The 26,585-nt window shown below is 47.5% G+C and overlaps 1 protein-coding gene across 8 annotated transcripts in view; it reads left to right on the forward strand.

Moving 5' to 3' along the window:
* camk2g2 (calcium/calmodulin-dependent protein kinase (CaM kinase) II gamma 2) overlaps window positions 1-26,585 on the forward strand; it is a 394,966-nt gene that overhangs the window by 235,969 nt on the left and 132,412 nt on the right. For all 8 annotated transcript variants that reach the window (XM_038782783.1, XM_038782786.1, XM_038782784.1 and 5 more), the window contains exon 5: window positions 25,751-25,816. In XM_038782783.1, coding sequence (XP_038638711.1) covers window positions 25,751-25,816 — 66 coding nt within the window. The remainder of the gene's footprint in view (window positions 1-25,750; window positions 25,817-26,585) is intronic.

The following is a 26,585-nucleotide window of genomic DNA, read 5'->3' on the forward strand; positions in this document are numbered from 1 at the left end:
CCTTCTTCTCTCTAACGAAAATAACCTCAAGTCCATCAGCCTTTCCTCATAAGATTTTCCCTCCATACCAGGCAACATCCTGGTAAATCTCCTCTGCACCCATTCCAAAGCTTCCACGTCCTTCCTATAATGAGGCGACCAGAACTGTATGCAATACTCCAAATGCGGCCGTACTAGAGTTTTGTACAACTGCAACATGACCTCATGGCTCCGGAACTCAATCCCTCTACCAATAAAGGCCAACACACCATAGGCCTTCTTCACAACCCTATCAACCTGGGTGGCAACTTTCAGGGATCTATGTACATGGACACCGAGATCCCTCTGCTCATCCACACTACCAAGAATTTTACCATTAGCCAAATATTCCGCATTCCTGTTATTCTTTCCAAAGTGAATCACCTCACACTTCTTTGAATCACCTCACACTTGTCTTGTCTCTTATCTCCAGAAAAGCGAGGGCTGAAGGGTGAACTAATGGTCTCTGACACTAGGAAAGGATTTGACACTTTGGACATAGATTCACCAAAATCTGGAAGTCGCAAGTCAGGGGTGTGATGGAATATCCTCCACTTGGCCTGGAGGATTGAAACTCCGACAATATTCAAGAAGCTCGGCACCATCCAGGACAAAGCAGCCCGCTTGATTGGCAGCCCATTCACTGCCTTAAACATTCACTTTCTCCCACTGGTGAACAGTGGTAGCAGTGTGTACCATTGTCAAGATGCACCACATCTATGCGCCAAGACTCCCTGGACAGCACCCAAACCAATGAGCTCTGCCACCAAAAATGTCTCGGGAAGCGGGTGCATGGGAACACCAACACCTGCAAATTCCCTTCCAAGTTGCACCCCATCCAAAAATAGAAACATACCACTGCCATTCCTTCACTGTCGCTAGGTCCAAATCCTGGAGCTCCCTCCTTAACCACACTCTGGGCGTAACTTCACCACGCAAAGTACAGTGGTTTAAGAAGGCTGCTCACCACACCACCTTCTCAAGGGCAATTAGGGATGGGCAATGAATGCTGACCTCGCCATCCCATGAATGAATTTTTTAAACATGTCCACTAATAAATCCGATAGATAATTCAGGAGAAAGCTCTTTTCTCAGAGACCCGTCAGAAGCAAAACTCACCACAAGTCGTCGAGGGGAATACCATGGATGCACAAAGGGGAGAAAGGAATTGAAGGATTTGTTAATGGGGTTGCTGATGGGGTTAGATGGAGAGGTGTGGATCAGAAATGCCACATAGATCATTTGGGCCAAATGGCATGTTTCTGTGTGGCATAATCCTGTGTAAAGAATGATCCTCGCCCTCTGCACCATGCAGGGCTGGCTCAAGGTACCGGCAACTCGGGCAGTCGCCCGGGGCGCCATGTGCTAGGGGGCGCCATCAAGGAGTGCGTGACCGGCGTCAGAGACCCGGCGCCGCGGTAAAGACTCGGGTCCCACGCATGCGCAGTTGGGCCGGTGCCAACCAGCGCATGCGCGGTGGCCGCCCTCCTCCAGGCCACCCCGCACAAACATGGCGGATGGCCACATGGCCACAGGCATAGAAGCTACAATTTCAGAGGCTTGAATTCGTCCGTGCACCTTTAGCGAAAAATATTAGACAGGTAACGTTAATATATATCCAGAGCATAGATACAGCAACTAAAATTCATGTACCACTATCAGACAGGTCGCAGCAGCTCAGGATCAATGTCAACCTGACCCGACCCCCCCACCCCCCCCCCCGACCCGACCCGACCCCACCCCCCCCAACCCGACCCCACCCCCCCCGACCCGACCCCCCCCGACCCGACCACCCCCCCCGACCCGACCCCCCCCGACCCGACCACCCCCCCCCCGACCCGACCCCCCCCGACCCGACCCCCCCCCCGACCCGACCCGACCACCCCCCCACCCCCCCCCCCGACCCGACCCGACCCCACCCCCCCAACCCAACCCCACCCCCCCCGACCCGACCCCCCCCGACCCGACCACCCCCCCCGACCCGACCCGACCACCCCCCGACCCAACCACCCCGACCCAACCCCCCTCAACCCGCGCGACCCCCCCCCCACCCGACCTCACCCCCTGACCCGATCCCGAACCCCCTTAATCCCGACCCCACCCCGACCCGACCCCCCCCCCCCACCCGACACCCCCCCCCCGCCCCCCCCCCCCCCTGACCCCCCCCCGAAGGGCGCCGAAGTTCAGCTTGCCCGGGGCGTCAGCAACCCTAGGGCCGGCGCTGGCACCATGACAATGCTACCAGTGTGATTGGTGTGGCATGTGAATTCCCCCCCCCCTTACTGAGCCAGTGAAAGAAGATGGTTTGGAACAGGAACTGTTACTGCCTCTGTGCGTTCTGTCAAAGAACGCTTGACCAGGGGCAGCACAGTGGCGCAGTGGTTAGCACTGGGACTACGGCGCTGAGAACCCGGGTTCGAATCCCAGCCCTGGCTCACTGTCCATGTGGATTGATGTGACCATCAATTCACAAGACATGTGGTTGGAAGTGAACAGCGGTTTTAATAGTCTTACAACTGAGCCTGCCTGCGACGAGATGAACTGGCAGCAGGCTCACAACTGCAGATCTTTATACTTCCGATTAGTGGGAGGAGCCATGGGCGGAACCATGGGTGGAGCCAAGGGTGGAACCCAGTAAAAACTCCTCATCTCCCCCTATGAGCAGAGCCGCGCAACTGCTCGTATACCGAGCTTACAGAGACACAACACATACAATATAACACAGTGTGAATTACTAGGATTGTGATTCACCACATGGAGTTTGCACAACCCCCCGTGTCTGCGTAGATTTTACCCCCACAACCCAAAAGATGTGCAGTTTAGGTGGATTGGCCATGTTAAATTGCCCCTTAATTAGAAAAAAATAATTGGGTACTCAAATTGAAAAAAAAGAACGCTTGACCAGGTTGAGGGCCTGTGAAGCTACTGCACTCTGTGACCAGGCCTGTTTTCACTTACTTCAAATATGGTTGTCATCACATTCCCAGTGATGTCCAGATGCCATTTTAGGCACTAATTGAGTAAAGTATAAGCACTTTTCCAAGAACTGCCTCAGCCAAAAAATATCTCAACTTGCGCTTAACCAGGTCCAGACTCTTCTGGGCACTTATTGCAGACAATATTATCATTTCATCAGCATTTCCATGTGGAATTGTTTCTTGGTATGTGCTGTGGCATAATAGCCTCCAGCTGGGAAAACTGCACCATCTGAAGGAAGACGCACTTATAAAATTCTTTATATGTCTACATGTAAGCCGATAAATGATTTTGAAGGCTGAAATTTGTTTCCCCATTTTGTGCACTTTACACACTGACTTATTCCACAGCAGAATGTTAAATTAGGTTTAGTGTAAGCTTTGCTTTTTACATTTATGAAGAATTAAGTGAAAGTGGAAACCGTTTAATGGCTTTGACTGGATGCTTACATTACCTCCCCTGGATTAGATTAGGCCAAAGGAGTAAAATGGATACCCAATCAGATTTTTGTAATGGTGAACTTGGTGGGGGTCAAGTGACTGCAGGCAACTTCAGCGTAAAGCAAGAAAGGTCAAGTTGAGGACTGACGCCAGGAAGCAATTCTTCATGCACACACAGCAACCAGTGGTGGGATGGGCAAAGATAATGGAGGCAAAATCTCTGGAATCATTCAAGGGACAGGCGGATGCTCTGCTGGGAGCAATTTAAATGTCAGCAGAAATATTAATACATAAAGTATGAAAAGCTGAACACCATCCGTTCCCTGCACTTGTGTTTCGGATCTTTCTTAAATGCCCTCCCTTATTTCATCTTTTTATCACCATGCCCCCGGGTCATTGGCCAGCTGTGACTGAGAGAGCTGGCAGGGAATTGAACCTGTATCCAAGCTCTCTTTGCTTGGATACATTCTCCATGCATGGCATAAATAAAGAGCAGGATTGAAGGAAGCTGTTTGACATTAGACGTGATGCATTTTATTGTGAAAATACATGTATTTTCAGGAATTGTACCTTTGAACTAGACTCTGTAAAATGGTAACTATAATTTGCACTTATACCATGTCTCCAGCTTAGAAAAAATATGCTGGAGGCGTAATCAGATTAAACTTGATGCTGAGTCACGAAAAGGTGACTAGATTCTTGCTGAAATTCTGATTTGAAGGAGGATCTTAACAGGGCAGGTAGTGAGAGAGAGACAGACAGACAGACCGAAGAGTTTAATGAGGGAATTCCAGAGTTTGGAGGCTAAACGACTGAAGGCAGGGTCATTGATGGGGAGGTGAAGGAAGGGGCTGCATAAGGAATTGAGTGCGAAGGAACAGAGAGTTCAGGTAGTGATCATCAACCTGATGTTGGGGCATGGGGAGGGGGTGGGGGAAGCAGCGAGGTCACAAGGAACAGGAGGTACAAGAATGCCAATGCTGGTCTACAGGAACAGGAGTGACGCCTGAGTGGGGATTAGTGCCAGGTAGAATGCTGGCAGTGTCATTTTGAATGAACCGTAATTTATAGTGAATAGTAGCTGGGGAGGCGTGAGAAAGGCGAGGCGAAGTGGGAGTTGGGCTGGGGTAGTCACAGAGCCTGCTGGCGATACCGCCATTAGCTGTTTGGGTAACAGGGAAGTTTGAGCAGAACCTGTGTTGAAAATAATTTGGAGTAATCAAAACTGAAGTCTTAAGTACTACAGAAAGCAGAGGGAAAGTCTCAACTTGATTTAATAAATATGTTTCTTGTGTGTTTTGTGAGGGTATGTTTGTCAGTATTGATGTTCTCCCAACATATTAATAATTTGATGAGTTGCCTCAGTTATGACAGCTGCATCTCTCACGCCTCTGCATTTTATCTGAACATTCTCCGAGGTGATGATATGTGGATTTTCCCCATTTGTCTTTTTTTATTGGATTTCAGGCTTAATAATCAAATAAACAACCTTCAGGCAGTTGAGCCCCATGCAGGCAAAAATTAACCTTGTCAGACTACAGCACGGAGTTCCCCCTATCTCTGGCTTCTGTTATCTTTCTGAATTTTCTCACACATGAGTGATAGGGTGACCCGGGATATGTGGGGGAATGATCATAGACCACCAGAGGGCTACATGAACAGATATTTTGCGCAGGTTCTGCCTCTTTTATATATATTATATATATATTAAAAAGTTGTCCTCATAAAGGAGGAGGGTGGGGGCGTGTCCGTGATGTACTGTGCAGGGAGAGTTAATGAAAGACTCCTGCCGTGGCAAGGATGTAGCGAGCTCCTCACAATCGGAATCTCCAATGTCAGGTTCAGAGTTTGGAAAAGATGCTTCATGGACGCACCAGGAAGGAAAGAGATTATCCTCCAAACTCTCAATATCCTGAATGTATCTGTTATCCGAAGGGTGTACTACATTAAGCAGATTAAGGATTAGTTTCTTACTTTTCAAATACATAAACTCACCATTTACACAATCGTTTTTAATTTTAGACCATGGATACTGTGGCCTCCAATTTAGCAATGGCAGTCAATTTAAGGCAGCTTAAGAGCGAATCCATTATGTACAATATTGGAGTAATGCTAATGACAAACGCTTATCTGTGAAGCAGTTAATCGCGCAAAAATCTTTGCTAGATGGCTCACTAACATGAAGTTTTTTTAAAAATGAAACTGTGTGTGATTTTACAAACCTTTATTATTCATTTAGCCAATGCCCGAAAGACAAGGTGGCACAGTGGTTCGCACTGCTGTCTCACAGCGCTAGGGACTCAGGTTCAATTCCGGCTTTGGGTGACTGTGTGTGGAGTTTGCACTTTCTCCCCGTGCCTGTGTGGGTGTCCTCCGGGTGCTCCCCTTTCCTCCCACAGTACAAAGATGTGCAGATTAGGTAGCTTTGGCCATGCTAAATTTCCCCTCAATAGTCCAGGGATGTGCAAGTTAGGTTACAGGGATAGGGCGAGTATCATGGACAGAGTGCTCATTCGAAGAGTTGCCGCAGACCCGATGGACTAAATGGCCGTCTCCTACACTGTAGGGGTTATATGATTCCATGACAGATAGGAAAAGATGCTTGATCTGTCCAGCCTGTTTAATGTAATTTTGGTGTCTTGTGCATTTTAAGATATACTTGATGCACTGATAATGCCACCTCTTCATTTTCGCCGGCCCGATACAAAGAACAAAGAAATGTACAGCACAGGAACAGGCCCTTCGGCCCTCCAAGCCTGCGCCGACCATGCTGCCCGTCTAAACTAAAATCTTTTACACTTCCGGGGTCCGTATCCCTCTATTCCCATCCTATTCATGTATTTGTCAAGATGTCCCTTAAACGTCACTATCGTCCCTGCTTCCACCACCTCCTCCGGCAGCGAGTTCCAGGCACCCACTACCCTCTGTGTAAAAAAACTTGCTTCATACATCTGCTCTAAATCTTGCCCCCCGCGCCTTAAACCTATGCCCCCCAGTAATTGACCCCTCTACCCTGGGAAAAAGCCTCTGACTATCCACTCTGTCTATGCCCCTCATAATTTTGTAGACCTCTATCAGGTCGCCCCTCAACCTCCATCGTTCCAGTGAGAACAAACCGAGTTTATTCAACCGCTCCTCATAGCTAATGCCCTCCATACCAGGCAACATCCTGGTAAATCTCTTCTGCACCCTCTCTAAAGCCTCCACATCCTTCTGGTAGTGTGGCGACCAGAATTGAACACTATACTCCAAGTGTGGCCTAACTAAGGTTCTATACAGCTGCAACATGACTTGCTAATTTTTATACTCAATGCCCCGGCCAATGAAGGCAAGCATGCCGTATGCCTTCGTGACTACCTTCTCCACCTGTGTTGCCCCTTTAAGTGGCCTGTGGACCTGTACACCTAGATCTCTCTGACTGTCAATACTCTTGAGGGTTTTACCATTCACTGTATATTCCCTACCTGCATTAGACCTTCCAAAATGAATTACCTCACATTTGTCCGGATTAAACTCCATCTGCCATCTCTCCGCCCAAGTCTCAAACTGATCTAAATCCTGCTGTATCCTCTGACAGTCCTCATCGCTATCCGCAATTCCACCAACCTTTGTGTCGTCTGCAAACTTACTAATCAGACCAGTTACGTTTTCCTCCAAATCATTTATATATACTACGAACAGCAAAGTTTCCAGCACTGATCCCTGCGGAACACCACTAGTCACAGCCCTCCAATCAGAAAAGCACCCTTCCATTGCTACTCTCTGCCTTTTATGACTCAGCCAGTTCTGTATCCATCTTGCCAGCTCACCCCTGATCCCGTGTGACTGCACCTTTTGTACCAGTCTGCCATGAGGGACCTTATCAAAGGCCTTACTGAAGTCCATATAGACAACATCCACTGCCCTACCTGCATCAATCATCTTTGTGACACAGAACATAGAACTGTACAGCACAGTACAGGCCCTTCGGCCCACGACGTTGTGCCAAACTAGTCTGAAACTAAGATCAAATCAACCTACTCCCAATGTGACCTCCTCGAAAAACTCTATCAATTTAGTGAGACACGACCTCCCCTTCACAAAACCGTGCTGCCTCTCGCTACTGCGTCCACTTGCTTCCAAATGGGAGTAGATCCTGCCTCGAAGAATTCTCTCCAGTAATTTCCCTACCACTGACGTAAGGCTCACCGGCCTGTAGTTCCCTGGATTATCCTTGCTACCCTTCTTAAACAAAGGACCTATATTAGCTATTCTCCAGTCCTCCGGGACATCACCTGAAGACAGTGAGGATCCAAAGATTTTTGTCAAGGCCTCAGCAATTTCCTCTCCAGCCTCCTTCAATATTCTGGGGTAGATCCCATCAGACCCTGGGGACTTATCAACCATAATATTTTTCAAGATACTCTACAAGTCCGGTGGTGGTGGCGACTCTGAGAATCTGGGACAGTTGGAGAGATATAAGAGAGTGGAGGGAGCATCGGTTTGGACCCCGATTTATAATAATCATCAATTTGTACCGGGTAGGCTGGATGGTGGGTTCTGGAGATGGTGAAAGGCAGGAATTAGAAGGATGGGGTTTCTATTTATAGACGGGAGCTTCTCCAGCTTGAAAGCTTTGGAGGATAAATTTAAATTGCTAGCAGGGAACGGGTTTGGGTATTTTCAGGTGCGAGACTTCCTGAGAAAGCAGGTTCTGGCCTTCCCGCTGCTGCCGCCATGGGTGATACTGGACAGATTAGTCTCCAGTACCTGGTGGGAGAGGGGAACGTATCAGATATTTACCAGGAGCAGGGCAGCACGGTGGCGCAGTGGTTAGCACTGCTGCCTCACGGCGCTGAGGTCCCAGGTTCGATCCCGGCTCTGGGTCACTGTCCATGTGGAGTTTTCACATTCTCCCCGTGTTTGCGTGGGTTTCGCCCCCACAACCCAAAGATGTGCAGGGTAGGTGGATTGGCCATGCTAAATTGCCCCTTAATTGGAAAAAATTAATTGGGTACTCTAAATTTTTTAAAAAGATATTTACCAGGAGCTTTGGGAGGCGGACGAAACCCCGGTGGAGGGGCTTAAGGGCAAGTGGGAGGACGAGCTAGGAGGAGAGATAGAGACAGGTCTGTGGGTGGATGCCCTAAGCAGCGTTAATACCTCCTCATCATGTTCCAGGCTTAGCCTGATACAATTTAAGGTAGCCCACTGGGCACATATGACTGTGGCCCGGATGAGCAAGTTTTTCGGGGTTGAGGATAGGTGTGCGAGGTGCACGGGAAGCCCAGCAAACCATGTCCACATGTTTTGGGCATGCCTGAAGCTTAGAGAGTTCTGGCAGGGTTTCGCTAAGGCAATGTCCACGGTACTAAAAACACAGGTGGTGCCGAATTTGGAGGTGGCGATCTTTGAAGTGTCAGAAGAGCCGGGAGTTTAGAGGGTGAAAGAGGCTGACGTCTTGGCCTTTGCCTCCCTGGTAGCTCGGAGACGGATCTTGTTAATGTGGAGGGACTCAAAGCCCCCGAGTGTAGAGACCTCTGGATTAGTGACATGGCTGGGTTTCTCAGTCTCGAAAAAATAAAGTTTGCTTTAAAATGTTCAATGGTCGGGTTCACCCGGAGGTGGCAGCTGTTCGTCGACTTTCTCGGGGAAAATTAAAATGTCAGCAGAAGCAGAATTCCAAAGGGGGAGGGGGCCGGGTTGTTGTTTCATGGGTGGGGTGTGTGCAGATTGGGATGGAGGGGGGGGGGAAATGTTTATTGTACCATGTTCATGGCATTGTTATTGTTGTTATTATTATAAAAACTTGCAAATACCCTCATAAAAATATTTTTTTACAAAAGATATACTCAACGCAATGGCTATACAATCCACTGGGAGAAATGGAAAACCAGATAATGTGGGGGGGGGGGGTTACAAATCTGGTAAAATAGTCTCTGGCAGCATGGTAGCACAAGTGGATAGCACTGTGGCTTCACAGCACCAGGGTCCCAGGTTCGATTCCCCACTGGGTCACTGTCTGTGCGGAGTCTGCACGTTCTCCCCATGTCTGCATGGGTTTCCTCCGGGTGCTCTGGTTTCCTCCCACAGTCCAAAGACTTGTAGGATAGGTGGATTGGCCATGATAAATTGCCCTTGGGTTACGGGGATAGGGTGGAAGTGAGGGCTTAAGTGGGTTGATGCAGACTCGATGGGCTGAATGGCCTTCTTCTGCACTCTATGTTCTATTTAACATCTTCAGGATGCCCAAGTTGAAATCCTGCTCAATTTGCCATCTCTTAATTTAAATGGGCAGCGGATGAGCCAGGCTCCCTTGTGGCCATGCAGTCCTCCCCACCTCATTCACCTCCAATTTGTAGCACCTAGTAGTGATCCATCAAGAGCAGGATTAAATCTACTCTGCCCATTGCTATCCCAAGTTAAAGCTATTCAACAGCATCATTTCAGCCTACCGTAGGGCTGGATACTGCATGAGAAACAAGCCAACATAGATCAGCTGGTGGCAGCACAGTGGCGCAGTGGGTTAGCCCTGCTGCCTCATGGCGCCGAGGTCCCAGGTTCGATCCCGGCTCTGGGTCACTGTCCGTGTGGAGTTTGCACATTCGCGCCATGTTTGCGTGGGTTTCACCCCCACAACACAAAAGATGTGCAGAGTAGGTGGATTGGCTACGCTAAATTGCCCCTTAATTGGAAAAAATGAATTAGGTACTCTAAATTTAAAAACAAAACATAGATCAGCCGGTAGTATCTCTTGCTTCGGAGTTGGGATGTCATGATTTCAAGCCCCGCCCACTCTAGGACTTGAGCATATAATCTAAACCAACTGTTGAGACACTGCCGTATTGCTGGAACATTAGCACAACGCCACCCGCAGGTGAAGTAATTTGAATAACATCACTTGAGGTTTTTATTCAACATTCCACCCTCTGCCATCAAAATCAGGGTAACGGTCACGTTATCGCTGTTGCTTTTTTGTGGGATCTTCCTCTGCACAGATTGGCCGCCATATGTGCATACATAACAACAGTGACTACAATTCAAAAGTGCCTCATTTTGTAGGAGTTGCTTTGGGGCCGGTGACTGGAAACGTGCTCTTTAAATGCCATTTGTTCTTTTGACTGGAAGGTTAAACCATTTTTTAGTCAGATTTTTAAAAATATATAATACGGGCAAACAGATGGAAATACCTGTGTGATTACTGGACCCTGAAAAGGTTAACCTGAAATGAAACTCCAGTAACAGGGCAATTTAATCTGCTGCGTGAGCATTTGCCTATTTAATTTTTTATAATGGTTCTTTCAACGACCATCACAAAGACAGCCCTTGTTACAAGCTCCTCTCTCGCTAAGTGTAATTGTTCCAGGGGTGCTAGCTTCCTGATACATGATGGCCCTACTGTGTGGCCGCTGTTCTCCAATCAGATATTTTGTAAGCAGTTCCTCTGAGAAGCTGGCAGGTTTATCTTCAGGTAGAAGGGGATGCTAAGGACCACTGTATTGCTAACTGTCAGCTCGGTGTTTTCACAGATGAAAATAAGTTGGCGCAAAGGCCTATTTCCTATTACAATTCATTAAAGCGAGCAAGATTTGGGGACATCTGGGTTCAACATTAGTCGGCGGCACGGTGGCACAGTGGTTAGCACTGCCACCTCACAGCACCAGGGCCTCTGGTTCGATTCCAGCCTTGGTTAGGTGGATTGGCCATGCTAAATTGCCCCTTAGTGTCAAAAGGTCAGGGAGGGTTACAGGGATGGGGAGGGGGCCTCGGTGGGGTACTCTTTCAGAGGGTCGGTGCAGACCCAATGGGCCGAATGGTTCCTTAAGCACTGTAGGGATTCTATGATTCTATTCTATGAAAAAGCACAAAAAGGAAAGGCTTGCATTTATATAGCACCTCGCGTGACCACTGGAGTCCCAAAGCACTCTGCAACTGTGATGAATGTAGGATTTTTATAATATATATTGTATTATGTGTCTGTTGCAGTTACCGGGGGCTGTTGTTATTAAACGGTTTTGGACTGGGGAGAGTGGATTTTAGTAAAATAAGGCATGATCTGGCCAAGGCAGACTGGAAAGAGTTACTCAGGGGGAAATCTACAGAATAGCAGCGAGGTGGGGGGTGTTCAAAAAGTAAATGGGGAGGGTACAGGCCCAACATGTTCTCTCTCGGGTAATAGGAAGGAGTAACAAGCCCAGAGAACCGTCGATGACCAGAGACATTCATGAGAAGGAAAAGAGAGGCTTTTAGCAAGTCCAAGGGGAACCAATCAACGGAGGCTTTAGTGGAGGATGGAGCTGAGGAGAGCAAAGAGGAGATTTGAGAAAGCTCGGGCTGGTAAAAGTGGGGGAAATCCCAAGATATTCTATAAGTACATCAATGGGAAGAGGATAACCGGGGTAAGAGTAGGGCCCATTAGAAAGGGGGAAAGGGTGGAGCCAGAGGACATTGTTAGGGTGTTGAATGAATACTTCACATTCACCCAAGAGAATGAGGAGGTTGATATGGAACTCGGGGAGAGAGACGGTGAGGTTCTTGAGTGTTGGCAGGTTCAAAGGTGGACAAATCTCCAGGTCTGGATGAGTTGTGCCCCTGGATGCTGTGGGAGGCAAGGCACAATACACAGCATGATGTGTTCACAGTGGGACTAGGGCTATAGTGCTTTACATATGCCAAACATTGTTAATTTTTAAAAATATAAATTTAGAATACCCAATTATTTTTATTTCCAATTAAGGGGCAATTTAGCGTGGCCAATCCACCTAACCTGCACATATTTGGATATTTGGATTGTGGGGGTGAAACCCACGCAGACATGGGGAGAAGATGGGGAGATGTGTCTGGTGGTGGTATCATGCTGGAGTTGGCAGAAAGGGCAATGGATGATCCTTTGGATGCAGAGGCTGGCTGGTGGGCAGCACGGTAGCACAAGTGGATAGCACTGTGGCTTCACAGCGCCAGGGTCCCAGGTTCGATTCCGGCTGGTTCACTGTCTGTGCGGAGTCTGCACGTTCTCCCCGTGTCTGAGTGGGTTTCCTCCGGGTGCTTTGGTTTCCTCCCACAGTCCAAAGACGTGCAGGTTAGGTGGATTGGCCATGATAAATTGCCCTCAGTGACCTAAAAGGTTAGGAGGGGTTATTGGGTTACGGGGATAGAGTGGAAGTGAGGGCTTAAGTGGGTCGGAGCAGACTCAATGGGTCGAATGGCCTCCTTCTGCACTGTATGTTCTATCTTGTTCTGATAGAAAGTAAGGACAAGGGGGGCCCTATTATACTACTAATAATAATCTTTATTATTGTCACAAATAGGCTTACATTAACACTGCAATGAAGTTACTGTGAAAATCCCCCAGTCACCACATTCCAGCACCTGTTCGGGTGCACAGAGGGAGAATTCAGAATGTCCAATTCACATAACAAGCATGTCTTTCGGGATTTGAGGAGGGAAACCGGAGCACCTGGAGGAAACCCACGCAGACACGGGGAGAACGTGCAGACTCCACACACACAGTAAACCCAAGCCGGGAATCAAACCTGGGACCCTGGCTCTGTGAAGCAACAGTGTTAACCACTGAGCTACCGTGCCGCCGATGGCTCTACGAGGGAGGGGAAGGGGTGAGGTCAGAAGTAAGGTGGATCGGACATGGTTGAGGGCCCTGTCAACCACAGTGGAAGGGGGGGGCATTTTGGAAGGTGGCATCATTGGACTACAGAAAGGAATGTTCCACATACCACACAAAAAGACAGGCATAACTGGTGCCTATGTGAGGATCCATAGCAGCACCTTTTATTTGGAGAAAGTGTCATTTTTGTTATATTTATTGATTGTTTTTATTTTTTATAAAGAGGGACTGTTAACATGTCCAGGCAGCAGATGGTCCAGGGTGCCATCCAGAACTCTGCCCCTCTACCGCGACTACATTTACAGCTGGGTAGGCTTAGAGAAAGTGCACGTGGTGACCACTGGTATGCTTCAGGCCTTCCATGACCGCTGGACTCGGCGGGATCTGGGGTGCATCATCACCCCTGGGAATGACATTGTGGTTTAGTCGTTAAGTTTCCTTTTGACGCTTTGTTTGAGTTACAGTGCCCCACCAGGCCTGTCATCCCCTGGGATCTTTGTTTAATTTATTGACCCTTTTTGTGTTATTAAAAGAGTACAAAGAGGGACTGTTGGGATACTGGGGTCGGAGGCAGAGACGTGTAATTCTGAATTCTGTACATCAATCTACTAAAGAAAGATTTGGGTCTAGATTCATACTTCATCATGTGGCTTGGGACCCGCTCATGTCTGGTGGTTGTATTTTCAGACAGCTAGAATGACCGGCTAATACAATTTAAGTTTGTTAAAAATCCCTGGATCTGATAAATGAATCGTTCAGCAGATAATACAAACCCTAATCACAAGGTCTCGACTTCAGGCATTTAAACACATATTGGAAAAATACTCCAGTTTCTGGACAATGGTTACAAGGTTATTTCTCTTTTCCTGACATAATATTCTACATTGCTCTAGTTTGATATTTTTATTTTCTATACACAATTTTCTCCTAGCTTGCTCTCTCTCTCAATCTTTACACCAAAAAGATGTAACACAATGGTGCAGGTTAAGTTCTCAGTCCGAGGGCAGCACGGTGGCCTAGTGGTTAGCACAACCGCCTCACGGCGCTGAGGTCCCAGGTTCGATCCCGGCTCTGGGTCACTGTCCGTGTGGAGTTTGCACATTCTCCCCGTGTCTGCGTGGGTTTCGCCCCCACAACCCAAAAAAAATGTGCAGAGTAGGTGGATTGGCGAAGCTAAATTTCCCCCTTAATTGGAAAAAATAATTGGATAATCTAAGTTCTCAGTCCAGATCCAGACTCCATGGTATATTTTCTGTTGCACTCTGCCCAAGCGGGAATAGGCCTATAGGTCATTTGAATAGTTGCCTCATGATGGTGTCCAGCGCCATAGCTTTGCTCCACCATTCTGCTCCTATTTAATCATAGAATTTACAGTGCAGAAGGAGGCCATTCGGCCCATCGCGTCTGCACCGGCTCTTGGAAAGAGCACCCTACCCAAGGTCAACACCTCCACCTTATCCCCATAACCTAGGAACCCCACCCAACACTAAGGGCAATTTAGAATGGCCAATCCACCGAACCTGCACGTCTTTGGACTGTGGGAGGAAACCAGAGCACCCGGAGGAAACCCACGCACACACGGGGAGGACGTGCAGACTCCGCACAGACAGTGAGCCAAGCCGGAATCGAACCTGGGACCTGGAGCTGTGAAGCATTTGTGCTAACCACTAGTCTACCGTGCTGCCCTATGCTCCTCAGTTACTTTGGTCAGGTGAACCAGTTCACAACCTTCCACTTTGCGGTGTGGCTGACCTGTAGTTCCATTTGCGGTGCTCTCCCATGCTGCCGATGTGCATTACCTGCGCTTATTAATCAGGGAGCCCAGCAGGATCAAGAAGACTTGTGTCAGAGTTTAATCTCTTTGTAGTCTGTGCTGTGACCCCGGGCGGGATTCTCTGATAATAGGGCTAAATGTTGATGCCGTCGTAAATGTCAGAGCATCATCTGGCCGCTGGGAACAGCGATCCTGAGCCACACAGGGGGCCAGCACGGCTTTGGAGCACCTCATGCAGCTCCAGCTGCCGATACGGGCGCAGGTCCGCGCATGCGCGTGGGTTGCTGTCTCCACGTCGGCCCCCAGGCAACATGGTGGAGCACTACAGGGACCCGACGCAGCGGCCACCCCCCCCCCAACCCCCAACTCCCGGATTTGGATCACCCCTTCCTCCCACGAGGACGGTCCTCGCAGCCAGAACGCCAAAGTCCCACTGGGTAGGACCACACGCGAACGACGGCGGCAGAACTCTGTGGGCATTCGGCCCGTCGAGTGCGGAAAATCGCCCGCGGGGCCGCGTTGAGTGGGCTCCGACTGATGGCGACCGCGCCGGTCCATTGGCGGCCCGGCTTCGGAGCGGCGTCGCGGGATTCACCCCCCCCCCCCCCCCTCCCGGCGATTCTCCAACCTGCTGCAGGATCGGAGAATCCCGCCCCCGGTATCTGCAATAGAAATCAAGTGTTTTCTCCATCAGTACACAGATTTAAGGAGATAGGCAGAAGAACCACAGGCAAGAAAAATAAATGTTTCTAGATTGTGTGTTTTAATTGGAATTGCACTGCCTGAAAGCTTCAATTGTGACTTTCAAAGGGCTTTGGATGAAACATATGAAAGAGGAAAAGATGAGCAAGCGCAGGAAATGTGTCCAGCTATAGTCCTGTTAGACCGCTTGACGGCTCTGGAGCTGCGGATGGACTCACCTTGAAGCATCCACAATGCTGAGAAAGTTGTGGATAGCACGTTTAGCGAGTTGGTCACACCGCAGATAAAGAGTGCGCATCAGACAGAGGAAGAGTAGGAAGGCAGTGCAGGGGTTCCCTGTGGTCATCTCCCTCCAAAACAGGTATACCGTTTTGGATACTGTTAGGAGAAATGGCTCACCAGGTTCATGGCACCGTGGCTGGCTCTGCTGCGCAGGAGGGCAGGAGGAAGAGTGGTATAGCTATAGTGATAGGGGATTTGATTGTAAGGGGAGCAGATAGGCATTTCTGCGGACGCAAACGAGACTCCAGAAGGTATGTTGCCTCACGGGTGCGAGGGTCCTGGATGTCTCAGAGCGGCTGCAGGACATTCTAAAGGGGGAGGGCAAACAGCCAGTGGTGCACATAGGCACCAATGATAGAGGTAAAAAAACAGGATGAGGTCCTACATGCTGAATTTAGGGAGTTAGGAGATAAACTAAAAAGCAGGACCTCAAAGGTAGTACTCTCGAGATTGCTACCAGTGCCACGTACTAGTCAGAGTAGGAATGACAGGATAGAAAGGATGAATGCGTGGCTCAAGAGATGGTGCAGGAGGGAGGGATTCAGATATTTTGGATATTGGAACCGGTCCTGGGAGAGGTGGGATCATTACAAATCAGACGGTCTACACCTGGGCAGGACTGGAACCAATGTCCTTGGGGGGGGGGGGGGGTGTTGTGGGGTTGTGTGGTTGTGTGCTGGTGCTGTTGGGGAGGGCTTAAACTAATGTGGCAGAGGGATGGGAACCAATGCAGGAAGTCGGAGGGTAGTAAGGAGAGGATAGAAAAAAAGTCAGTAAGGATAAAAGTGGAAGGCAGAGAAACAGATTGAACTGTGTTTATTTCAATGCAAGAGGCCTAACGGGCAAGGCAGATGAACTCAGGGTGTGGATAGGTACATGGGACTGGGATATTATAGCTATTACTGAAACATGGCTGAAGGAGGGGCAGGACTGACAGCTCAATATTCCGGGGTACAGATGCTATAGGAAAGATAGGACAGGAGGTAAGAGAGGAGAGGGAGTTGAGTTTTTGATTAGGGACAACATCACAGCAGTACAGAGAGAGGATGTATCCAAGGGTTCGCCCACTGAGTCTATATGGGTAGAACTGAAAAATAAGAATGGTGAGATCACTTTGATAGGACTGTACTATAGGCCCCCAAATAGTCAGCGGGAAATCGAGAAGCAAATACGTAAAGAGATTACAGATAGCTGCCGGGAAAATAGAGTGGTAATAGTTGGGGACTTTAACTTTCCCAACATTAACTGGGACAGCCGTAGCACTCGGGGTTCGGATGGAGAGAAATTTGTTGAGTGCATTCAGGAAGAATTCCTCATTCAGTATGTGAATGGCCCAACCAGGGAGGGGACAAAACTTGACCTCCTCTTGGAGAATAAGGAAGGGCAGGTGACGGAAGTGTTGATGAGGGATCATTTTGGGACCAGTGACCATAATTCCATTAGTTTTAAGATACTTATGGATTTTAAAAGTTCATAATTTTAAGTTAAAGTTTTAAATTGGGGCAAGGCCAATTTCGAGGGTATTAGGCGGGAACTTTCAAAAGTTGATTGGGGTGCCGATTTACAGGCAAGGGGACAGCTGGTAAGTGGGAATCTTTTGAAAAGATGTTAACTAGGGTTCAAGGTGATCCTATTTCTCTTGGAGTGAAGGGTAAGGCTGGGAGAAGAAGGGAACCCAGGATGACTCGGGATATTGAGGCCATCATCAAAAGGAAGAAGGAGGCATATGACATGCATAGGCAGCTGGGATCAAATGTGTATCCCTTGAAGAGTATAGGGCTTGGCGGAGTAGAGTTAAGAGAGAAATCAGGAGGGCAAAAAGGGGACATGAGATTGTCTTGGCCTATAAGGGAAAGAAAAATCCAAAGATTTTTACAGACACATAAAGGGTAAAAGGGTGACTAGGGAGAGGGTTGGGCCTCTTGAGGATAAACAAGGTCATCTATGTGCAGATCCACAAGGGACGGGAGAGGTCCGAAATGAATATTTCTCATCAGTATTTACTGTTGAGAAAGGAACGAATGTTAGGGAAATTAAAAGTGATGTCTTGAGGAGTGTACATATTATATAGAAGGAGGTGCTGGAGGTATTAAAACGCATCAAGATAGATAAATCCCTGGGATCTGATTAAATTTATCCCAGGATGTTGTGGGAGGCTCGGGAGGAAATTGCCGGCCCCCCAGCTGAGGTATTTGAATCAACAACAGCCACAGGAGAGGTACCTGAAGATTGGAGGGTAGCAAATATTGTGCCCTTGTTTAAGAAGAGCTGTGGGGATAAGCCTGGGAACTACAGACTGGTTAGCCTGACTTCTGTAGCGGGTAAAATGTTAGAAGGTATTCTGAGGGGCAGGATCTACAGGCATTTAGATAGGCAAGGGCTAATTAGGGAAAGTCAGCATGGCTTTTTGTAAGGGGAAAGTCATGTCTCACCAATCTGAGTTTTTTGAAGGGGTAACCAAGCAGGTAGATGAGGGCAGTGCAGTCGACATTGTCTATATGGACTTCAGCAAGACCTTTGACAAGGTACCGCATGGTAGATTGTTGCAAAAGGTTAAATCTCACGGAATCCAGGGTGAGGTAGCCAATTGGATACAAAATTGGCTTGGTGACCAAAGCCAAAGGGTGGTTGTGTAAGGTGGGTTTTCAAACTGGAGGCCTGTGGCCAGCACTGTGCCTCAGGGATCAGTGCTGGGTCCACTGTTATTTGTTATATATATACTAATGATTTGAATGTAGGAGGCATGGTTAGCAAGTTTACAGATGACACCAAGCTTGGTGGCATAGTGGATAGTGAAGAGGGTTATAGAAGATTGCAACAGGACCTTGACCAATTGGGCCAGTGGGGCCGATGAATGGCAGATGGAGTTTAATTTGGATAAATGTGAGGTGATGCATTTTGGTAAATCAAATCAGGGCCGGACCTACTTAGTTAATGGTCGGGAGTTGGGGAGAGTTACAGAACAAAGAGATCTAGGGGAACAGGTTCATAGCTCCTTGAAGGTGGAGTGGCAGGTGGACAGGGTGGTGAAGAAGGCATTCAGCATGCTAAGTCTTATTGGTCAGAATATTGAATACAGGACTTGGGATGTCTTGGAAGTTGTAAAAGACATTAGTAAGACCACATATGGAATACTGTGTTCAGTTCTGGTCACCCTATTATAGGAAGGATATTGTTCAACTGGAATTTGGGCAGAGGAGATTTACGAGGATACTACCGGGACTTGATGGTCTGAGCTGTAAGGATAGGCTGGAACTTTTTTCCCTGGAGCATAGGAAGCTTGGGGATGAACTTTTAAGAGGTCTGTAAAATAATGAGGGGCGTAGATAAGGTAGATAGTCAACATCTTTTCCCAAAGGAAGAAGAGTCTAGAGCTAGAGGGTATAGGTTTAAGGTGAGAGGAGAGAGGGGAAATTTCTTCACACAGAGGGTGGTGAGCATCTGGAACGAGCTGCCAGAGGCAGTGGTAGAGGAGGTACAATTTTTTCCTTTTAAAAAAAAAGTTAGCCAGTTACATGGGCAGGGTGGGTATAGAGGGATATGGGCCAAATGTGGGCAAGTGGGACTAGCTTAGTGATAGAAACTGGACAAGCTGGGCCGAAGGGCCTGTTTCTATGCTGTAAACATCTGTGACTTTATGACTAATTGGATAACTCTTTTGAAGTGCTGTCACGATGGGCTGAATGGCCTCCTTCAGTACTGGGTCTGGTTTCTAATAATTATTTTCTTCCGCAAAGCTACCAATCCTCCCACGTAAATGTTCTGCAGGTAATTTTGGGGGTTCTCTCCCAGCAACTTGAATTTGTCCACTTCTTTGTTCCCTTTGATCTTGCGCAAAACCAGGGCGGGTGCCTGGCCCCTGCCCCTTGATCCATGTGCTACCCAGGAACATTCCCATTCGATGGACACCAGACTGGAAAGTAAACACCTTTAATGGCCCCAGGATGTCCCAAAGTGATTTACATCAATCAAGTACCTTTTGAAGAGCAATCTCTGTTGAAGTATATGAAATGCAGCGGCCAATTTGTGTGCAGTAAGCTCCCACAAATCAGATGATTCCCAGATACCTTGTTTCTTTCAGATGTTGGATGAGCGATGAATGTAAAGCCTGATGCCCGATTAGAACATGCCACTCCCCTCACCGTTGCCCTCCTTCAAAATAATTCTCCGCCAGCGGGATGCGGCGTTTTGCCGGCAGCCTGGGAGTTTCCCGATGGCGTGGGGTTGCCCAACAATGGGAAACCCCATTGAGCAGCTGATGTAACGGAGCATCCCGCCGGCGAGGTGGAACAGAAATGTGGCGCGGTGGGACGGAGAATCCAGCCCAAGGTCTCAGTTTACCATCTTGTCCAAAAATTGGCACCTTTGCCAGTGTGTGCCCCCTAGTACTGCCCTGAAATGCCAGCCTAGATTTTATGCTTGGATTTATGGATCAGGACAGGAACCCACCTGTGACTCTGAGGTGAGAGGTGTTCCCACTCAGCCAAAAGGACGACATCACTTCTTGAACATGCACCCACTCTCCTTTCTTCGGTGCCCACTCCCCTCTCGGCAGCGCCAAGACTAACCAGGTTGGGTTTGCTGAAGTAAAAGTGCTAGGGGTTGCCAAAATGAAGGTCTGTGTTATAATGGGAGAGTTAGCGGGCTTGAGGAGTGAACTGTATGCAAAATGGCCTCCTTCTCATTCTTCCCTTTCTTTCCAATCATTGAGAAGCTCCCGAGACAGGAACAGCAGAATGAGTATCTTAAGGGGCTTCACTGGAGGCTAGAACCTTGCTCAGTGGGGGCAAGGTCACACCTCTTACCTTCTTTTGTGAATTGAGTTGTGAGACACAATCAAACCATCGGATGCCCTTTAACAGTGCCGGTATTGGAACTCTCCCTGATTGTTTTGAGGTTTATGGACCATGTCTTGCGGTACCCAGTATAACAAATCATTAACATCCCAGGCTCGGGTCCTCCTCCCTCTATGCAGTCACCCAAACCCAGCCACAATCAGTAGCTAGTGAAGGGAAAAAGAAAATCAGTCAAGGCTCTTGCATCTGATTGCTATTCAGCAACACACTAACATGAAGCTGCTGGTTTATGGATAAAAACTGAGAAGAGGGTCATGTTCGAAACATACCATAGTCGAATAGTCACTTGTCACCCACTGCTTGGGCTCGAATACACAGAAAGCCACTTGAGCTGGGTACATCTGTGTTACTGTATAACTGCTCCTCAAAATTGGTGATCGGAGGGAGGAGGAACATAAGGGGGGGGTCTTTTTCCAAAGAGAGTGGATTTCTTGTTCCCTGTTAATTATGTTCTAAATCCTAATGGAGAAATTATAGAACAGTGCTGTCGTCTTGCATTGAGTCACAAAAGTGCCAGATTAAGAACTGGATTAAACCATTGACTGACCGCAAACAGGCTGCATGCACTTGTAGGAAAGAGAGGATATTTTTTGAATACATTATTTGGTTTAATATGCTGGAAAAATATTTACCCAACTATTTGGGTACGCCTGCCGAAGAGTAAGAGAGCAGACATCTGCAGCCCCGTGTCCTTTTGTGAAAATTGTACTCTTCATGGCACGGTATGGGCAGCACGGTAGCACAAGTGGATAGCACTGTGGCTTCATAGCGCCAGGGTCCCAGGTTCCAGTCCCCACTGGGTCACTGTCTGTGCGGAGTCGGCACATTTTCCCTGTGTCTGCGTGGGTTTCCTCCGGGTGCTCCAGTTTCCTCCCACAGTCCAAAGATATGCAGGTTAGGTGGATTGGCCATGATGAATTGCCATAAGTGACCAAAAAGATTAGGAGGGGTATTTGGGTTACGGGGATAGAACAAAGAACAAAGAAAAGTACAGCACAGGAACAGGCCCTTTGGCCCTCCAAGCCTGTGCCGACAATGCTGCCTGTCTAAACTAAAATCTTCCACACTTCCGTGGTCAGTATCCCTCTATTCCCATCCTATTCATGTATTTGTCAAGATGTCCCTTAAACGTCACTATCGTCCCTGCTTCCACCACCTCCTCTGGCAGCGAGTTCCAGGCACCCATTACACTCTGTGTAAAAAAATTGCCTCGTACATCACCTCTAAACCTTGCCCCTCGCAGCTTAACCCTGTGTCCCCTAGTAATTGACCCCTCGACCCTGGGAAAACGTCTCTGACTATGCACCCTGTCTATGCCCCTCATAATTTTGTAGACCTCTATCAGATCGCCCCTCAACCTCCTTCATTCCAGTGAGAACAAACCAAGTTTATTCAACGTCTCCTCATAGCTTATGCCCTCCATACCGGGCAACATCCAGGTAAATCTCTTCTGCACCCTCTCTAAAGCCTCCACATCCTTCTGGTAGTGTGGTGACCAGAATAAACACTATACTCCAAGTGTGGCCTAACTAAGGTTCTATACAGCTGCAACATGACTTGCCAATTTTTATACTCAATGTCCCAGCCAATGAAGGCAAGCATGCTGTATGCCTTCTTGACTACCTTCTCCACCTGTGTTGCCCCTTTCAGTGACCTGTGGGCCTGTACACCTAGATCTCTCTGACTGTCAATACTCTTGAGGGTCAAAGTGGGAGGGCTTAAGTGGGTCGGTGCAGACACATAATGCGGCCTCACGCCATTGGGTCATGCACAACGTGATGCTCCCTTTTGAGAACTGTTGAGAGATTCAAGCTAGGGCCGTTTAAAAAAAAACAAGATTAAGATGCAAGATAAATAAGGCTATTTTTACGCAACTGAAGGGGAGAAAACCCCCCCCCACAGAACAGTGGTATCAAAGGATTCAATCTCCCAGCACGGAGAGAAAGGGACTGTTGGAATTTCTGTCTGAAATTCTCCCAGGGTTTCACAGACACACCATAAATAGTCATTGGAGCAGGAATTGAAATTTCATAAATCACTCTGCTAACTCTAATGTCAATCTATTAAAGAAAGGAATCTATTTAAAGTAAATTTCCCTCCCTTCGCATTCCTGTTAACGAATCTAACTGTTTTTCATCCACTCATGAACTAGGAACTTGTTGACACTGTTAATAGGGGCATATTAAGGGCACCGATGTGATGATCTTGGCCCAATCTGTGATAGTTAAAGCATTCAAAATAAACGGATTAACCCCCATCAACGAGCAACTGGTTTCAAACGTATTTAATTCTCATGAACCATAACTTCAGTCTCCTCTTTACTTTCTTCACTTGTTGTGGGTATAAGATGGTCACTAGTAAATTCAATAAGGAATATATAAGTTACACCTCTTTTCCCAGAGAGTGAATATCATAAGGAGTACAGGCAGTTGAGGCAGAGTACAGATGCATTTTTGGGGAAACTGGATAAGTTTATGAGGGACAAAGGAAAAAATGGGTGGGCTGATTGGGTGAGATGAGGTCGGGTGGGAGGAGACATCTGTGGAACATCGTCACTGGCATGGAACTGGTAGGCTGGAGGACTTAGAACATAGAACATTACAGCGCAGTACGGGCCTTTCGGCCCTCGATGTTGCGCCGACCTGTAAAACCATCTGAAGCCTATCTGACCTACACTATTCCATTTTCATCCATATGTCTATCCAGTGACCACTTAAATGCCCTTAAATTTGGCGAGTCTACTACTGTTGCAGGCAGGGCGTTCTGATCTGATGTATTTTAACAATACCATAGCTATATCACTATTTGGCCATTGCTTGTTGATGAGGCTATACAGTTTAATCTTTTTTTTAAATAAGGCACTACAACTAAGTCACTCCCAAGAGTTTGCAAGACAAGAAAGGAAAAGAACATGAAGCAGCACATCTTTCAGACTCTGGGGATGTCCTAAAGTACATTAAATACAGCGCATTAAATGAAATGAAAATCGCTTATTGTCACGAGTAGGCTTCAATTACGTTACTATGAAAAGCCCCTAGTCGCCACATTCCGGCGCCTGTTCGGGGAGGCTGGTACGGGAATTGAACCGTGCTGCTGGCCTGCCTTGGTCTGCTTTAAAAGCCAGCGATTTAGCCCAGTGTGCTAAACCAGCCCCTTAGTTTGAGTTGTGATTATTGATCTTGTGTTGATTAACACGGCACATAGTAAGGTCCGATACACTGCTACTCCAGAGACGTGAACTCCAGTGACCTGAACAGGCGTGTGCCTCTCTGTCCAAATTGGAGCTTGGATTCCTGGCTATATCTTCATTCATGCCCTTGCCTCGCACTGATTGTTAGAAAACACCAATTGAATCATGGACTATCTATCGCACAAAGAAGTTCATTCAACCCAACTGCAAGAGCAATTTAGCAAGTCCCAATCTACCAGCTATTCCTCTGTAGCTCTTCATTTCCTGGTTAAGATTGAGTCCGCTGCCATCATCCTTTCAGGCAGTGCGATCCAGATCCTAACCACTCGCTGTATTTATTTTTAAAAGCATTTCCCTCGCATTGCCTTTGATTCTAAAGCCTGTGTGCCCTGCTTCTCAACCCTTCCGGAAATGGGAACAATTTCTCACTATCTGCTCTGTCTCGACTTTGTGATTTTTGAACACCTCTATCAAATCACCTCTCCAGGGAGAGCAACCCCAGCTTCCCCAATCTATCCAAATAACTGAAGTCCCTCACGACTGGAAGCATACTTGTAAACCTTCTCTACGCCCTGTCCTTCACATCCTTCCGAATGTGTGGTGCCTAGAATTGGACTCAATACTCCAGTTGAAGCTGAACTAGTGTTCCTTAAAGCGTCCATCATCATATCCTTGTTTTTGAACACTTTAAGTCTCTTTAAAGTCTAGGATTCAGGATCAGGTACAGCTTTCTTTTTTTTATAAATTTAGAGTACCCAATTCATTTTTTCTTCTCAATTAAGGGGCAATTTAGCATGCCCAATCCATCTACCCTGCACATATTTGGGTTGTGGGGTCAGGACCCACACAGACATGGGGAGAATGTGCAAACTCCACACAGACAGTGACCCAGAGCCGGGATCGAACCTGGGACCTCGGTGCCGTGAGGCAGCAGGGCTAACCCACTGCGCCATCTTGCTGCCCTAGGTACGCCTTTCTAACCTGCCTGTCACCTGTGATGAGTTATGCACATATATCCACAGATCTTAATGTTCTTGCACCTGTTTTGTATTGTTTCTTTTATTTTATATTGCCTATTTCATCTTTCTTTCCAATATGTAGCACCAATTTGCACTTCTGTGTTAAATTTAATCTTTTCATGTCCTTCATACTGTCTATATTCTCTTGAAGTCTATTACAATTCTCCACACCGTTCCCAATGCTTCCAGATTTAGTGTCATCTGCTAATTTCAAAATTGTGCCCTGTTCACTGCAATCTCCATGAATTTTGATCAAGAAAAACAGTGATCCTGGTGCTGATCCCTTGGGGAACCCCATTATATACCTTCCCCCAGTCCCAAAGAAATAAACTGCCTATCGCTATTTTTATTTTCTGTAACCCAGCTACCTTACAATCCACAATTGTTTTCTGCAGCAAACAGTGATCTGAGGTGGTCTCCTATGTGTGAGTGGTGCTAATGAATAATATGTTTTCATCTTTATAAATACAAAGACAGTTCTAGTTTGTGATTCATTCCTCGTAATAGAGGGCACCATAATGTTCAGTGAAATGATTTTGTCAAGCCTAACTTTAGTTCACTAAATTGTTATGAGACATGATTGAGCATTGATACTCTATTTTACCCTGGCCTTGAGAGTAATGAGTAACATTGCTGCTGAAAATGCATCTGGGCTGACACTCCGCTATGAGTGACTGGGGCTGAATAAACTGAGAAGTTGGTGATCCTTGCCACGAAACCTTGATTAACGACACTGCTGAAGCCGGCCAGATAATTGCTTAGGAAAGCTCGAGAGACAATTGAAAGTGTGTGGGAAGGATCTCTTCCAATGCGCGCAGCCAGGTATAATCACCGTTCTCCTCTGATTACTGCTTTCACCCTTCAACGTCTGCATTTTGATTTTAATTTGTAGGGTCACCGGGGGAGAGCTTTTTGAAGACATTGTCGCCAGGGAATACTACAGTGAAGCAGATGCAAGGTAGGTAGCCAAACAAGGAGGCTGAATTTGAATGATGTATTTCCTTTTGTCATCAATGCAAACAAACTGAACAGGCAAGGAAGACAATTCGACGCCATTAATTGAACTTTCCAAATCGAGGTAAATGTCTGATGAACATTTTTGTTCTATATATCGTCCCTTCATTACATGCTGTACACACAAGGTCCAAAGTGCTCTTTATTTAGTATATCGATATTTAAATGGTCCCTCCCCCCCTTGATCACGTGACATCCTGCCCCCACACTCATGGCATTGTGGTACGTCATATTCCAGAGCCGATCGGAAAGCAAAGGGGCTCTTCATTTTCTGTTTGGTCGATTCTTGGTCATCAGCCAAGCGGCCTTGTTTCCCCAGCTCCAATCTTTTCAAAACTAGCAAATCAAGTTGTGCAAAGAAATTTGAAGGAAAATCACTTCTAGGATGTCCTGAGATTTTTTTTCCCTACATTGTTTGCAGCCGTGTTCTTGAGATTAATCTTTAATGTTTTGACACTCCAGGGCATAGGCAATCTCTGAAGTTTGAGAACAATGGGCTGGATTCTGCAATAATGGGGCTACGTCCCTACGACCGCGAAAAAACGGGCACGAGTCACTCTGGCACTTGTCTGGAGTGATTCTCCGTTTTTAAGGGGGCTCGCAGGGCCCTGGAGTGCTCCACGCAGCTCCGACTGCCGATATGGGGCTCTGCACTTCCGGCATGCGCGCCGGCCCAGCCGTGACATGGCAGACCCACACAGCGGGCCGGCACC

This window comes from Scyliorhinus canicula, chromosome 22 (genome assembly GCF_902713615.1).
Source record: "Scyliorhinus canicula chromosome 22, sScyCan1.1, whole genome shotgun sequence".
In the NCBI taxonomy this organism is placed as follows: domain Eukaryota; kingdom Metazoa; phylum Chordata; class Chondrichthyes; order Carcharhiniformes; family Scyliorhinidae; genus Scyliorhinus; species Scyliorhinus canicula.